Below are 18,422 nucleotides of genomic sequence, written 5' to 3'. Positions count from 1 at the left end.
AATCCCACCCACATTCCATTATTTACCCCATTAAGGGATCTAAAATGAGCGTTTATTGCGTTTCGACAGCATTTTTTGTAGGACATAAGAGCACCTCAGACCTATCGAATTGCATTCTGAATACGAAGCATGTCTTTCTGATATCAAATAATTTTCATTTTTTGAAAATCACAATATAATACAAATTTTATGACAAATTATAAAAATTTGATATTTTTCAAATTTTGATATATAACAGTCCTCGGTAAATTATATAAATCTAATGATATATTCTTAAAGTGTATGTATACGGGAGGAAAAGCCGACGGTCAATTGAAAATTTTGACCTTTCATATTGAAGATATGGATTTTTTCCCAAAAAGACCTATTTTTTTTTGGTGTTTTGGGAAAAAAAATCCATATCTTCAATAATGAAAGGTCAAAATTTTCAATTGATCGTCGGCTTTTCATCCCACCTACATACACTTTAAGTATAAATCATCAGATTTATAAAGTTTACTTCAAGTACTGTTAAATATCAAAAATATCAATTTTTCATGATTTGCCATAAAATGTGTATTAAATTGCGAATTTCAAAAATGAAAATTATTTGATATCAGAATGACATTCTTCGTATTCAGAATGCAATTCGATATGTCTGATGTGCTCTGATGTCCCAAAATAAATACTGTCCAAACGTTCATACCCCAGCCCTTAACAAGATTAAAGTAAAAAAGCAGGTTAACTGCCACATATAAAAAAAACAACTCTGTGATTTATAGTGTATAATGCACAGGAATAAACCCACAAGCCTCAGGAACAAATAATGCAGTAAGTGCCCAGCATTAGTACAACAAGGTGTATATGATTATCACTTGATTTATGACATAATTATACAATGTCTTGTGACCTGAAGTTGGTTTCTTGAATCATCTCTGGGCAGGAAATATCAAAACTGCCAATGTGAAAGGAGGGGTGAAGTTTGAAAACTGTCTGCACCTAAATTCTTAATGCATGGTAGAATGACAATCTGATGTGGTTTTGCTTTCAGCAAGGTCTCTTCTATAACATAAATGCTCATGTTTCCCATGAAATAATCACGCGAGTTATATATTTAGACCTCAACCAAGACAAGGGAGACATGTGCTATCTGGCATCTACAAACCGATCATCAAGTCATAGGTTACCCTGTGGGTCACACAACTAGGTGTTTACCGCTCTACCTCACTTTCTGATGAAATTGATGTGGGATGAAATATCAAGTAAGTCAAATATTTGATGAGAGATTTGTTTAAAATCTCTGTTTATCATAATTATATTTAGCTTGTTTTTGTTGTTGAAAGGGATTCAATTATTTTTTGCTGTTGTTCATCACTGTTTAACAATGATGCGTTCGCATCATCTGTGTGGTTTACTTTGCAAAGCAAAGCAAACCATGCAGATGCCCCGGATGCATTTCTTCAATTCTGTTTGTTTTTCCTCTTCATTAATTGCTTATAGCAACTTCAGCTTGGCCTCGAGCCTGGTCCCAGCAGAACCCAAGTGTGAATCTGCCCGGACCGACTGGTTAAACAAACAAACAAACAAACAAAGAAGCATAACAGATCACAAACTGCTGTACATCATTTGGAGTAATTTTAAAAATAACTTACGAATTGCTGCAATGAGTGGATCATAGGCACCAAAGGTGAGCACTGGTTCTGGTAATTCCCTGAAGTAAAGCTTAAGGGCACCTGTGAGCACATGGATGTCTTCTTTGTACGGGGATGAATCAAAGTCAACTGGAATTTCTACAAAATAATAAAAATACAGAAATAAATTTATGCAGGCTTTATTTCAAATGCTTTACAAAATAAAACACTTAATCTGCAATTTTATTGGTTCTTCCCGGTGTGATATGACATGATATAACATGGTTCAGCGCCTGTGCATTGACGCTATACGCGTACTCGATATTTGAACCAATTGGAGGCCCATAGCAACAACAGGACTGATCGATTTTAAGCCCTAGGTAATTCCTTGTAAAATGCAGGATTTAATTTGATTAAAATTTGGTATACATATGATATTTTTATTTGAATTGAAGTGTTTAAGAATGAGGATAAAATTCTCCTCATTGTTTTACGCTAAAAATAATGATGTCGCCCGTGTTACATGACACAACAGATGCTTGACCAGGATTTGAGCCTGGACCCCTGGTATATTATATCTTCCTTGGCCAGTACAGGTATAAATAAGCATATAACATTGATGAGAACAAAAACTATGTGTGATTTTATAACTTCATTTTAATATGGGGTCTTCAACTTATTCAAAACAATGCATTTATTCATGTTTATATTATATGCCCTTAACTAATGTACCAACTTCACATATACATCGACTGCTCAGTGCCAGAAGTGGGTAAGTGCATTGTACTCATCTACACATGGCACCTACCCACTTCTGGCACTGAGCAGTCGGCATATGTTAACCTTTATTTTGATGGTAACCTTTAAGCGATTACCTTTATTTGGGCTTTGTTCTTCTTCTCAATGTTTTTTGCACATATTTCACCTGCAGTGGAAAACTGTCATTGTGCTTGTGTCAACCGCAAAATGCTACATACTGGCTCTTAAAAACCCTTTCTCTTTTTATTGAATAATACAAGGACAATAACTGCATATGAAAAGTTAGTAATACCAAGAAACCTTACCTTGATCAATTTGAAATCTAAGTTTCTGTATAAGTGAGAGATTGCCACTGACTCTGTAGATACCATCTACTTGTAGGCCTCTCTTATCAATGGCTGATATACACTTAGTCACAAAAGTAGGCACCATTGTTCTCTCTTTCTCACACAGATGAGCAAGCTGTTTACCAAACACATTTTCCTCTGAAATGGAAAAGAAAATAATAGTCAAATTGTAAGGCATAATTAATTTGATACCCATTATTGCAGCAGTTTCCACAAACCTGGGGCTATACTATTTGCCACAGGTATTACATGCCAATACTTCTGTAGAGATGCCAGCAATATCAACTGCCTAAATGTAATGCACCCTTTTCCATGTAGTAATGCACCCTATCGCTCTACTTTTATTGGTGTAACTAATCAGGCTTCGTTACGGTGGCAATTTATACTTAACAGGGTAATCGCAACAAAAAATGCAACATATAATAAAACGCATCACTTGGTTCACTATAATGAAAGATTTATCGCATCTGACGTCACTGTCAATCAAGTTCCCTACGATTCTTGATTGATTAATAGCACGTAAAAGGAAGGCCGATTTATCTGGTGCCGATCAGAGAAAAGGAATAGCAGAAAATGGCGAAAAAGTACATACTTTACAAGGCAAAAAGCAACTTTTCTAGGCATTGGTGCCTTCAGGAAAGAAAGTTTCCTACTATAAAGACATAACTTGTGAGATGGTTTGTATGTTTGAAGGTGCAAAATTAACAATAAGGCACCCAGTTATACCAACACGTTCAGCAAGTCATCATCACGACACTTGAAAACAAACCCTGCTCGAGTTTGATGACGTCAGACGCGATCAAGTCTTTTTATCTCTGTCTTTCATTATATTCCACATGGAGATATGAGAACCCAACATTTCCTGTCTATTTGGTACTGATTGTATACCTACGTACAGCAAACCCTTTGATTATGAGTCAAAGATTCTATATGAATTTGCATATGAACACAGCTGTAAAATATGCTAAGAAAAATGAATCCTGTTAAGTTCATAAGTATTCTTGAGTCCATGAGTCCACTAAGGTAATATGGTTTGTGAATGATTTTAAGCAGCACACACATATTTCAATGATGATGTCAGTAATAATGTATGTACATGTACAACAAGCAATTTGTGTGTGCCTTACTTAGACTGGCCTACATGATCTAAGCAAGGAATTATAGCATTCCATGGCAAGGAATATTTGGACATTATATGTAGTGAAGTATAATATACAGATACTTTACCATGCATGATTCTTCAGTGTCCTGTTAGTGTGTCATATAAGTATTGTAGGACTGCTAAACGCTAGACCATTTTGTTTGTGATGGGCATGCAGCTTCTATCAATCATGATGCTATCATACTAACCAGTCACTAGAGTAGGATCACTATTTTCAGTTAGGTCACTCCATCATCCCACTCATTGTTTATTGATACGATGTTAATTTGCTGGCATATTTTTATACCAGCGGCTTCTGAACTTGATTCATCACCTCAAATTTGGTAGTCAAGTCAACACTGTTATACCACAAGAAAGTCAACAAACCGCCCTTGTATGTGTGTGTATACGCTCTGCAAGAATAGGCTATCGCGCACGATAAGATATTGTAAACCATGGAATCATGCAGTTATGTCACTACCTAACTCCAAATAAAGTAGAGCAACTCCTGATCGCTGCTGGTGTATGGCCGCATTCAGCAACCCCTGATCAGGGAAACAATCCCTGGTGCATGGCTGCTTTCAGCATTTTATCACTCGGCATTTACTCTCGATTGTAGGATGCAACATTCCTTCCCTTCTGGCTGTCAAATATCCATCAAATCACGGTGGTGATGCATCATGGGTAATTTGAAGCCAAATTCGCCTATATACTGTAAGCATGTATTTGGTGTGAACACTGAAATTGTTTTCAATCACACTTAAAAGAACCTTAAAACCAACTAATCTTGCTTCACTTTTCAGAGAGATTTCAAATCAATGTGGACACTATTGTTCACAAATACCAATCAATGAACTCACTCACCCCGCATGATGCCTTGTTTCTGAAGGCTTTCTATTGTCGGCCTGCGTGTAATGAAGCTCTTTAACTTGTTTTTGATCTTGTTCTTTTCCTTATCATTACTCTCTGTTGGAGGTGAAAAGGTAGCAAGAAATGAAATGAATTGTTAATTTACATGTATATGCAGAGTGGCATAATCTACAGTACACAGCATTTAAGTCATACTGGTTCCCTGCACCTTACTGCTCCATTGATTGCTCAGATTGCCTGAAGTCAGCAGAAGTGATGAAATAGAAAGTTGCAGGAAATCAGCAAACATAAAGTGAGCATAATAGCTTTGCAGATGATTTTAAATAATTCTTGAAAACTGCTGGCAAAATGAAATGACAAGTCATTTACTATCTGTTCCACAGAGTCATCTGAGACATAACAAAATTGATTCAAGTCTGCTTTATGCATGTACAGATAGTCACCAACTGGAACAGTTAAATGTGATTAAAATTAAAATTAAACTTCATGATAAAAAAGATCTGATATATACACGTATAAGCAACATAAGTAAAAGAAATATGGACAAATAAAAATATTAATCTTTTTGCTTTTTTCTAAATGATAAATTACTCCAAATTGAGAGCAAAATATGCTAAAACCCAAATTTTATTGTGTTTATTTTAGTGGATCTTGTTCAGTATAGAGCTCATACATGTATGTGACACGATCTGGCCCATGGGGGCCAAAGGCGGCAAATTTGAAACTGAGATAAAGGTAAAAATATGGAGTAAAAAACAATGAAATACATAAGAAAATAGACATCAAAAAACTTCATAACTTTAGAACCACGTATGCTAGACCTTTTCAGTAAATGATAGCCTATTGTATGTATAATGTAATAATTACAGAAACTCAATTTTCAAAAATGCCTCCTTTGGCTCCCATGGACCAGATCGTGTCACATATGCAAATTTTGAGATATATCTGGAGAACTACAGGCTTTGAGTACATTTGAATTTGTTTGGTAGTTATTTAGCATATGTAAAACTGTCACCATTCCATTAAATTTGAGTAATGACTATAACATAAGAAATTTGACTAATTGGTCTGTACCACATATTTTCAGAAACCTAAAATATGTTTCAGTTAAAAAATGAAATCTTAGGGAAATAAATCAACTTTGCTTCACAATTATCTACTAACTATATAAGCTGTCAATTTTAATAGCAATACATGCAAATTGAAAATCAAAAGTATTTAAAAAGCAATGAAATGATTAAAATAAATATATAAATATTGCAATGTGAGTACTGAATGTGAACATAATATATACTTGCAAATGAGAAGCATGATTAAATATAATTAGCAGGAAGTGTCCGTTAAATGAATTAAATATTTTATAGTTATATTTGGTAAATAAAACAATACAAGCTGTATCACAAATCGTGGTACCTGTCAGTGTTGATGTTTAATGCACAAGCCTGCTTTTTACTCCCGATATGTAATTGATAGTTTTATCACCTTTTCTAATATAACTTGATCTTATGTTGAATTTTATGTGTAAATCTTGTCCATAATCACTGTAAACTGATGGGTACCAGTCATTTTGACACAGCTTGTAAATACTCCTTCATCAACAACATGAATATTATGAAATAAGTTGCTTTGTTTTCTGATATGAAGTGTTTCACTTAATTCTCTTATTGAGTAGGCAAGGAGTCTGCACACACAATGTAATGCTTTCTGGAGTATTTGATATCCTAGGTCGTGTTTAAGCAAATGTTCATAAAAATTGGGTTATCTGTTTTTAATTATTTGCATTTATTAATAAAAAAACATTGGATACAGAATTCAAGATATGATGGTCAGGCGATCCTTTTAATCTCTTATCTGATTTCACAAATCAATTATGTAGGAACCAAATCCATGTAATCATCGTTTTGGAAAGCATTGTAAATGTTATTTGCAACAACAATATACCTTAAAATGATTGCCCTTCTTTCTCACACTTTTTAATATTGTATGCTCAACATATTGCTTTCAATGCTTCAAAAAATCAGATCACTATTATCCAACTTGAATTTGATACAAGTTTTTGAAACCGAGACATTTCTAAAGAGTTTTTGCAACAATTGAAGATATATTGTTTCTTGCATGTGTGTAATGAGAATTAATTGGACTCTTCATATCATAACATCCCCATAAATAAGTAAATGCATACACTATACCTACCAGTAAGTTGGGTAGACAGGAGTTAGGTAATAATGAATGGGATATGGGGGTAATATATATAAAGAGAGAGGATATGTAACCAACATGGTGAATATATGTGAGAATACACTGGATGACAAACAGCTTCCTTAATTCCAAACATGACAGCTTCCTTGTCTTCAGGTTCAACCACAGAGAGTCCAACAAGATCAAATCACACATCACCCACAAATCAGGCACATGAGACATGGGACACGGTGAATATCTATCTATCTGGATCACTGAGACAGACCCAATGTTAAATGATATAGACATAATACCTACAACTTACTGTACATGCCCCCCGCACACCGACATCGCCTGGCTAATAATTATTTGGTGCAGCAGAGACATTAAAATGAATACACGGGATCCATACACGTGAATTGCTATGCACGATTTTGATATCAGACGAAAATCTTCGGATACTGGGTTACAAAATGATGAATATCTCCGTAAATGAATTTTTCTCAAGAAACCAGATGTGGTCTCATACACTTGAAAATACGTGTTGAACAGATATTATAGTCGTTAGCGTGCGCTTTGAAAATTGGCCGTGCGCTTTGAAGTCAAAATTTGACCAAAACTCTCAATTTTATATTGCGTTGGTCCTATATGGACTACAGCGCGCAGCAGGCTATAGCGGCACTCACTCAAGTGGAGAGAGTATAACCATTGACCGCAATGTCGTATACAAGCTTGCTCACAGAGCGAGAAATCAATTACCCGGATTGTCAGTAGCCTTAGTCAAGTCACTTCGCTAATAATATGCATCTCATAAGGTCCTAATAAAATGGTCATAGGTGGCTGTGGATTCAACCTACCATGGCGATTTCTACTATGAAGATATCGGGGCGATGTCACTGTGCCCCGTACACATGTATAATTGCTTTATTCACTTTTTGACAATTCAAGTTTACAGATCTACATAGCACAGGTGAAGGTTTCAACTGGAAAATACACTACTAGTTTTATCAACTCGTAATCAGCCGGCCTATAACAGTGCGGTTTAATATCAATATTTTTTTATATTGAGAATTGTCTTGTGACATCTCGCCAGAAGCATCACGTCAGCGTATCGGTAAAAGCCTAACAATTCCTGCCAATTATGAGCTTATCAAACTATAAGTTAATCCATATGATGGGCATAGAAGTTGGATCCAGAACATGAAATGGCTATTCCATGCAGTTGTAAACCACATCCCCCTTACAAAAGATTTTGAAATTCAAATTTGATTCAACAGATTTAGTCATTACAGGGCCCGTTTTACACAGCCTTACGATTGATTTACAACATGTAATCCCCTATTATATATCAAGTGTAAGATTGATCGTAAGTCTTCATGAAATGGGCAATTTTCATCCAAACCAGTGTAAAAGGTATGGACAATTTTGGAATTCCAAATAAAATGGGCAAAATCCTAATCTGAAACTGAATCTTACGATAAATTGAGCAAAACATTCCAGTTTTAGTTCACATGAAAGTGGAATAGTAAACTCATCTTCATCTGGGGGGGGGGGGGGGGATCTCAAATAAGATAGCCCAAAATATTGTGTACCAGACAGAAAAGTCACTCATTTGTTCATATAATTCAGACTAACCTCTTGAGTAACATGAATCTCTACATCCGTTTGCCACATTTGTACCTTTTCTCCTCATTATGACTATTGTATCTGAGACATAACACAGGAATCAACCACAATGGGCATTTCTGGACCAAGTAATTAAACAATATGATGCCCTGAAATTACAAAGTTGATCCATCACAGGGAAGCAGTAAAATCTGATCTTGTGCACAAGAGGAATGCAGCTGCAAACAGTCCTATCATTAGGTCAATCTGGTACAATCAAGCTCACATCCAGTATAACTTATATATAATAAACCTTAGGTAACCTCCTAATGATAGTACACAACTAACAACAGACTAAATACAACTAACACAAACCATCGGAGTACACAATGTACAACTGTTATCAGGGAATATGACATGGACCATGAAGACTAACACTGACTATGGGATGATGGATTAATCACACATGACACAACACTGGTATGTGAAATACATAGCAAAGCCAGGCAAGGTGCTACAACTACATTTCCAATAACTATATTGAGTGAATGGTTATGACTATCAGCTGGGTGTTATGTGTGAAGGCAACAAAAGTTAACCACTTTTCGTTTCAGGTCTCTTATAACCAAATCTGAAATCTAAATAGAAAATAACAATTGCATGCATATCAGTGTTCACTCTGAAGCCTTATGTTGTGATTTTTGCTTAAGAAAAGTACCCCTCTCAATCAATGAAATTTGCAAATTCTTGCAAATGGGCTGTTTTGCATAAGGATACTTTGGTGTACCAAAATGCTAAAGCGGGAAAGAAAGTGTGTCGTCACCCTTATAACCAAACTGCCTAAGTCATTATTACATGTTTCTCATTTGCAATTTTGATTTTCTGAGTAATAAACACATAATTAATCAAATTTCCAGCTGCATCCTTCATTAACTTGTGGAATACATCAAAAGAGATGTAGTTATGGTTATGAGGGTGACGGTGTGATGTTTGATTGAGCTACTATACAACAGGTGCCTGTCAACTTGCAACCTGTAAATGGGGCGGGTGCTAAATATAAGCTAAGCAAAATATATGAGAGCTGGTGTATTCTCAATTATCATACACTATTCCATTCTTTTTCCCAAGGTACAGTTCTTTCAGTGACACCCAGCACAATCAAGAATAAAAATGGTTGGCATATTTGGGGAATTTTTGTTCAAATGAGTACATATCACAACTTTGCAGTTGAGTTGCACAAGTGTGCCATGTATTTGAAACAGATCATCCTATCAATCATCAATGTTGAGGGGTCTTGCAGATCTGATGAAGAAAATCAAGTATTCACTTGTAAATCTCAATCTTCTTTCACAATTAAATTGTTTTCATTTCAATCCACTTTTGGATCCACTATAAAGCATGAAATGTTTGTATGCATTAAAATGTCATCAATTTCATGAGTGACATGGATTTGTAACAAATTTTCCTGCTCCCAAATATTTTTCCCTGAAGACCTTTAAGAAAATGTATCAATTTTTAAGACAATTATATGCTGCTAAAATGAATGTTTTATTAAAATCAAGGAAATTTCATGCCCAAAAATATTGTGACTTTATATAAAACCATTTATATTTTTTATTTGTGATCAAAATTTCTTCCTTCTTTATGCTAAAGTTAAATCAACATTATCTCCCTTTGCATCTGCTTAATAGTTTCGTCCACATACATTTGACCTTTGACATAAACACATACAGAGTTGTCATTTCAACATTCATAATTGATCTTTAATTGACCATTGTTAAACATGACTAAAGTGCAAAAGTTTCAGAAAGAAATTGTTTTAAAATCACATCCAAAAATGCCCATTATTTTACTTTTCATACACTCTTAGATAGTGCGAACCAATCAAAATAATCATTAGAAAAATCCAAACCATGCATTGATTGTGTATATTGCGTACTTACACGTGCAGTGCTTGCACACGTGTTCGCGTTGCGTAGGCTTGATTCATATTTGGGCGGGTTGATGCATTTATATTTGGTTCTTTTTTCCAATATTTTTAGTGATAATTTTGTTATAAAAACGGCAAAAATCACATGTTTTTTCCTTCTCGTGTATGAAATAGGTTAATGAACGTGTATTACTTGTTGCTCGAGAAATTCGACAAAATAATGCACTTGCGCTGATGTTGATGCGTCTAATGAACTCCCCCCTTCGGGCTCGTGCATTATTTTGTCTAATTTCACTCCCAACAAGTAATACTCGTTCATTAACCTATAATCAATAGCAAGATATAGTTAAATGCGGAAAGTTTCCATTCATACAAGCTAAGCAGTGTGTGCTTGTAGCAGTGCATGTGGTTAGTGAACTATGTGTATCCTATGTGTTACAAGAAGCATCATGTATGTGATGTGTAACAGTTACAAAAGCACCCAAAGCACAACAATTAGCAGTATATGGTGTAACCTTTGAAAAACATGTATGAAATTGTTACTTTTCGTATTGGAACAGATATGAAATTACTCCATGTTCCAGAAAAATACAGCACTAATTTTTTTGGATTAAACAAATATTATCATGTTTTACCAAATGAAACATAGCTAAATCCTAATCCTTTAGTTAGTCCTAACTAATAAAAGTCAAAATTTAATATTTGACCAATTTTTGGAAATAAGGGCCAAAAACATGTGTTTTTTGTATGATGTGACAATCAAGCCCAAAGACTTGTACTAAGACTAATTTCAGTTTATGCATTCTAATTTTTGGAAAAGACATGCTTCATTTTTATAACCAACTACCGGTATTTAATTAAAGTAACACAAAAAAGTGAAAATCAGAGCAAAATTTAGGCATATACTCAAGATTTTGAATGCTTAGACTTGTTCCAAGTCTTTAATTTTTGTGACTCGATTGTCAGAAACCATGCCGAAAATGGGGTTAATTCCTTTACAGGATTTGAACCTGGGATCCCTGTTCAATGTTGTAAAGAAAATTAGCCAAATTCATTTGCAAGTAATGAAAAAAAAATACATCACCAAAAGCTAAATTCTCTCATTGAGAAACATTTGAATGAGGAATGTCAGAGGATTAGTTTGAGTCCCGGGAGTGTCATCGTGTTGTGCACTTGGGCAAGGCGCTTTACCTCACTTGCCTCTCTCTACCCAGGGGTGAAATGGGGAGCTGTTATGACTATTGTCCAATGAGCGCCATGCAGAGAAATGATCATACATATTCTAACGCTTTGATACATGTGAAAGGTGCTGTATAAATGCCATCATTTTTAATGTTTCAGGAAAAGAGTAGCTGTTTTATATGGGGTGGTCATAGTTCTTTGGAGCTTTGCTCTATTATGGCCATCCTTCCATTTATATTATACATACTATAGTAATTGAGTGTGTACTAAGTGAGTAACTTTATGAGTGAGTTATTTGTAATTAATTGCAGATAGCTAGTGGAAAGTAGTGTGCATACACCTGCCATGCTCGCCAGCCCACCACCATAACTACACCATCAAATACATAAGAAGCAATCCACAACGACAAAAAACCCAAATCCTCAAAATCAAGACACATCAGGCCTATATCACCTGACACAATATCCTTACCAAGTTTCTTGAACACAGGGGGTGATCCTTCTTGGACATAGACTTGGATACAGGGGGAAGATCCTTCTGGCGCAAATCATACGCCGATCTAGGCCTCTCCCGTCGATACAAACCACCCTTGTTGCCAATCAGATTGCGGTTTACTGTATCCCTTAAGTTAACCTCACCAAGTTTCACCGGCGCAAGGACCGCCGAGCTACCGCTACCAGGGCCCGAGTGGGAAAACATAAACTCTCCTTCTTCTGGACTGAACTGGGCATGATACCTGCTCTGGCCTGGTCCCTGTAATATAAAACAAATCAAACATAAGGACATGACAGCATTGTAGCAGGCTTCTTCATCTACAAAGAGTCACTAGCTCAAAATAACAACTTATATCATGAGATTCTAAATCAACAAAATATAAATCAAATCAAATAACAACAACTTAAACTTAACCCCCATTATTTCATCTTCTTTCCGCAGGATAGCTACTCCTCAATACTATGGCCCTAAATTACTTACTCACAAAGAGGTTGAAATAGACACTTTTCCACTTTCAATTGTTAACCCCATGAGAACTACCTGCCGATTGGCCAAAAAAAATTTGCCTTATCAATTGGCCCAATCAGCAACATTGTAAGAATAATTTCACCACGCAAAAAATTTGGGTGCATTATTTGCAAAGCTCCATTCTGGTTGGTGATTAAAGTGAAAATGTCATGTAACTGACCAATCAGCGGCAATGTTAAATCGGCAGGTAATGCTCAGGGGGTTAAATTAAATGGCAGATCTTTTTCAGAATAAATTCAATGTCTCCTTGATGACTCATATTGCAATTTTTTTTTGCATATAAAATATTTTCTTTTTCGTCAACATCGGAGTTATCAGAGACCCACTTAAAAGTGATTTAGTTCGCTATTAGGGAATCCACCAGGGACCCCGTTGACTATTTGTATTTATTTATTTTTTTGGCTTTTTTTCTGCTTTTGTATGTATGTTTGCCTGGATTATCAATAAATCAAATCAAATCAAATTAAAATCCCAAACCTCTTTTCTTGTAATTTTAAAAACCACATTACTACTGATGCCCAATGGGCTATTCCAGTTGAAAATCATACATCTCCCATGGAAGACATGATCTTAATCTTCTACACAGGGAGTGTGAATTTCAAATGGGGTTACCTAAATGAGTGACTCCATTTGAAAATTACACCCCCTGTGTGGGAGATTAAGGTCATGTCTTCTGAAGATTTCACATCACCAAATAATGTCTCTTGTGGGATTCCGTCCTGATCTGCGGTGTTTTTACATTTCGGTAAAAGTTACCCACCTATAAATCAATATTAAAAACCAAAAAAATTGTGCAGATTTTGGTAAAAATTTGTGCCAGGTAATAAATGTAGGCTTGAATCTAAGCATCAGCCAAGATTGGAAAAGATTCTGGTCTTTTATTCAGATTTTTCATGTATTTCTCAAACCAGCTGCTTCTAGGTAAAATCACAAGTGCTTCTATTTTGAAAATTGGGTGAAAAAAGTGTATTGCATTCGTGGTCCGGTAGGTCGAAAATTCAATGGCCACCAATATATTTAATTTAGTTTGTTTACTTGCTTGTTTGTTTGTCAGTCAGGAAAACATCACTTTGAAAAATTGAGTCGCTTCGTAAGGTAGGTAGAGCCATTTGAATAGAGGCCATTTTGTACACAAAGTATAGGGAAATTTATTACTATTGTGCACCCTATAGGGGATGTATGGATTTCAACAGGAATAACCCAATTCCCTAATGACACATTAACAAATCAGCACACATTTTGGACTACAAGCATTAACATGTAGCCCATAAGAACCCTTTAAATAATGAGCACCCTAGAATGATTGGTTTCATAAAACCTAATGGATCCTTGAGAAAGTACCCTGCACATTAAAGTGCTACATTACTGTTCCATTGATGCCACCTCAAATGTTACAGACTCAGTTCCCATAGAAAGCTATAGTACATTTACATTACACTACTATACAGCTATAAGCAGATGGCTCAAATTATATCAAGGTGTGGCTGCTAATTTGTCAACACCCATTTAAAATCAACTAGGGCCGAAATATTGTGAATAAATCTGTGGATTAAATTCCCAGAAAATAAATATGGTTTGTTCCAGAACTCTAATTTAATGGATCTACTAAATTTAATAGAATGTTAGAGGATTCAGGCTGACCACTGAAGACATCGAATTTCGGGGGTTTAAAACTCGGAAAATCGGAGTGACTCCGCGAAAATCGGAGTAGTTGGCAGGTATGAAGTTGGAACATTCCTGATGTGTGCAGTAACCAAGGAGATTAAACCCAAAAAGGACAGACTCAGAATAGCCCTGTGTAATGCTATGGTAAATCTGTCATATTGGTTTATTACGCATGGAGACCAACACAGGGCACCTTCAGCATTTATTGGCACAAGCCTGATATCGATAGCCAACGATAATTTGCTTCTTTAAGCTTTAGAGTGTTACAAAGGTTTTGCAAGCAGCAATTAGCACGTGTTATCGGCACAACACAAACAAGAACCACATACAAACATGGCGAAGCCCAGATTCTTTAAATCCTCTATGATGTTAAAGATTTCCTGACTTCAGATTGATCTTACAGTTGATTTAATATGTGTGATAAATTAATTGTAAGATGGATTCTCAGACTTACCAAAGCTTCAATTGCTCCTGTGATAGCCTCGTACCAATCATATGTCTGCCTGTCATTTTCAGCTTGCAGTAGTAATGTCTGCCCTGATAATTCACGAAGCTTGGAACAAAAATAAATTGAAGTACATATAAATTATGGATGCTCATTATAAATTACCTTTGGGCCAAGAATTTAAGTACACAGTATCATCAAGATTAGGAATTTCAATACTATATATACCCCTCCTCTCTCTCTCTCATTTATAGTACATGTATCTTAAATATTTACCATACCTACTGACCTGAGTATAGTCCCACCCCTTTTTAGGTGAAAAATTACAAAAATTAGGGGGTGGGATTATACTCGAATTTAAAAACAAAACAAAAAACAGTGTCTTCAATATGTTAAGTTATAATTTGTGTTCATGTCATAGTATATTAATGATTTCAAAATGGATACAAATCCAATGCATTTTGAAATTATTAATAGACTTTTTTTTATATATAATTTTTTTTACAATTTGTGGCATTTTTTGAAATATTGGGGTGGGACTTTACTCAAAGGTGGGACTTACTTGTGTCAGTACGGTATATATAAACAGTATACAAAAAGGAAAGCCTACAACAACAAAATGGATATCAAAGTGTGGAGATTTGGAGTTTTCTTACTACATGGCACAACCATGAACTGAGATGAAGGGCATAACAACAGAAGTCATATTTTTGACGACTTGATAACTGACGGAAAATCAGCTGGCAACTCTGTTGCTAAGCAGTAGAAAACATCAACTGTATGCAGATCAGCACTGCAACAATAGCATCGATAATGAAAACTGGTAGTTTTCGAAACGGTTGTATGTAAGAGGAATTTACAAATAACAATCTATCTATGCAGTCCTGATGAATATCTTCAAGAAGAGGACTTCCAACTGAAGTTGAGGTTTATCTTTTCTTACCTCAAATTGTAATGTCCCTGATTTCTTGCCATGTTTTTTATTAGGCATTTCTACCTCAGCTCCCCACAATGCTGTACTGTACTCTGGTGTGCCGATGGGAGAACCAGCTCTCTGTTGAAGAGATGGAAATAGGAAAAAATACCAGCATAAATGCAGGACTGAGCAAAAAGAGGTGGTTGGAGTAGCCATGGACATTTTGTTTATAGGTTTTGTTATGCATTTTCCCCCAAATGCAATACAAATTCTAATGCATAACTATATCGGGGCTAATTAGCAATCAAAATGAGCACTTCATCATATGTTTCAAGTTTCCTCCAGCCTTTATTAATGATAGTTTGCTTTACAAAAGTGATTTTTTTACAGAGAATACAAGTATGAACAATATAGCCACATCAGTTAGGAGCTACAGACGTTCATAAGCTGACTAAGTCAGTAAGCTTACAAAGAGAAACTTTGTATTAAAATAAAATGGTTCACTGCTGCTTATAAATGAAACAGAATATGTACAATTAAAAGGCAGTAAATAACGGACAGTGGAACTGGAATCATGAAAGGCGAAACAGAAGCATTCAAAACAAAATTATCCCCCATGATCACTGTATTTTTGAATTTGACTTTCAAACCAGAACCAATATTATACAGGTTTCTTCTGAATGAAATGTCCCTGTGATACTTCTTGTAACCCAACTATTGTACTATAATAAATGACATACCTATCAATACTGACAAATCAGAAACCTGGAGACCAGTCCCAGTCTAGTCAAGGGACATCATTCCAGCAGTGATTTGTGTGAGACTAGTCTTCTAAACACTCTAAAACAACTCTCTTGTTTACAACTTTGTAAAATCTACTTACAGTGGCATAGCATCATAAGGCACAGGGGGGCATGAGCCCCCCAATCAATTTGAAAATGTAGTAAATCGCATAGGATAATTGCTGAAAAACGGCTTGTGCCCCCAATCAGGGCCAGTGCTCCCAAGATCACCACGTAAACATAATATGGCTCAAAATTTCTGACCGCTCGTCATTTAACAGATAGTATCAGATTATGAATGAGGACAACATTCCTTGTATTAGTAGCCAGAATCATTAGAATCATGGCTGGTCCCCTCCAAATAGGATGACTCACGCTATGTGACTGATGATATAACTATCACTGCTATCACTCACCTCAGCTATTTTTTGGTCTTTGTAGAAAGTTAATGTTGACCCTGTGAGGACTGCATATGAGTTGACAAATTTCACTTTGGTTGACTTTCTTCCATCATCTAGCTTGGCACGATTTAAGATACCTTCCTTTTCTCTGGCCATAGCTTCTGGAGACAACTCGTTCCCGTCTAAATCCGAGTATCGCCTCCTCACATTCTAACAAATTACAAATAGAAACAACAAAATTGTTTAAGTACTCTTGATTCAAGTCTAAAACAGCACTACATTTATCTCCCATGATGCTCAGGGTAAGGCAAGGTGTATTAACAGCCAGGCATATTACAATGATCGGAACTGACTGCAAGGTCTTTGTCAGCCACTGTATACATATTCAAACACAGTAATGCAGAGAGTGCATAATTGTTAATGATATTTGCCTCCACCAGGATCAAACACAGGACCTTAACCACTGGGACACATAGCCATAATCTATTAATATTAACACCCTATTTATTTGCATAAAAGTGTTTAAGACTGAGAATAAAGGTATTGTTTGTAATCATTGTTGTACATGTATCATCTTGTATAACACATGACACCATTCATTTTGGTGAAGAACAACTCACCTGGTATCTCATGTAACAAAAACTCCTGTGTTATATGAGAGGATGGATGCACAACAGATTCTTGAAACAATACCTTTATTCTCTTAAGGCAGCTGTGTACTCTAGACATTGTTTCTTTCGCAAAATTGAGTTTTTTTTGATATGTTTGTACTTAGTTATGTTTTTTATAAATACAAGGAATGAAAATCCAGATTTGTAAACTCCAACTGCAATATTTTTAGGATTTTACTTCACTATTCCACTCGTGTTTGAAATTGAAAAGGAAAGAAAATCTTTGTTGTACCAGCAGGGTACACCAGCAAGAACAACGCATCGCGTTGCATGCAGCATAAATTTGTTAACGCACAAATCACGCTGACGCTTATCTGCATGCGTGGCGCATCTTATGGAAACACCATGGAAGCACAAAACCTAGTGGTCAAATGGCTCCGCTTTTAGCTGATAAAATGTGGGTTTTCAAGTTCTTTCCCGATTTAAATATCAAGTTATGAATGGATTTCGCTCAAACTTCTCAAGGGCCGTGGATTTACCCAATGTTTATGTAATGTAAAGTAGAAAAATAAAAACTGCTGCATTCTCCTGCGAGATTCGATGAAAGTGCAAAATGTGACCACTTTAAACTTCAACGGCCATTATTTCAATGTTCATTTTCTCGGTAAAATGACGATTTAGGTAAACGATAACTCAAGAAATACTGCATCTATAGGTAAGCAAATATGATCATCGTAAAAAGCATGATCGACTCAAGAAACAGTTTTCTCATTTTTGTATATTTTGGTTAAATTCCGATTTTAGGCATCATTTTGTGCAATAGGCGCTTGTGAATTTTAAAAGTTCAATTTGATGCCTTATATGGTCAATATCTCAAAAAATAAGGCCAATATCAAAAAAAAAAAAAAACGTTTTTGGAATGGAGCCTCAAGATTGAGCTAAAAACAAAATAAAATA

General features: G+C 35.6%; 1 protein-coding gene across 3 annotated transcripts in view; it reads right to left on the bottom strand.

The window, feature by feature from the left end:
- The window catches only part of LOC140150539 (rho GTPase-activating protein 15-like), a 129,994-nt gene that overhangs the window by 2,841 nt on the left and 108,731 nt on the right, over window positions 1-18,422 (bottom strand). For all 3 annotated transcript variants that reach the window (XM_072172569.1, XM_072172572.1, XM_072172570.1), the window contains 7 exons: window positions 16,870-17,064; window positions 15,699-15,809; window positions 14,765-14,863; window positions 12,261-12,375; window positions 4,722-4,823; window positions 2,675-2,854; window positions 1,632-1,769 (listed from right to left, as the gene is read on the bottom strand). In XM_072172569.1, the coding sequence (XP_072028670.1) occupies window positions 1,632-1,769; window positions 2,675-2,854; window positions 4,722-4,823; window positions 12,261-12,375; window positions 14,765-14,863; window positions 15,699-15,809; window positions 16,870-17,064 (940 nt within the window). The remainder of the gene's footprint in view (window positions 1-1,631; window positions 1,770-2,674; window positions 2,855-4,721; window positions 4,824-12,260; window positions 12,376-14,764; window positions 14,864-15,698; window positions 15,810-16,869; window positions 17,065-18,422) is intronic.

This window comes from Amphiura filiformis, chromosome 4 (genome assembly GCF_039555335.1).
Source record: "Amphiura filiformis chromosome 4, Afil_fr2py, whole genome shotgun sequence".
NCBI lineage: Eukaryota > Metazoa > Echinodermata > Ophiuroidea > Amphilepidida > Amphiuridae > Amphiura > Amphiura filiformis.
Note: the sequence above shows the minus strand (reverse complement) of the source record. Positions and strands in the feature narration are given on the sequence as shown.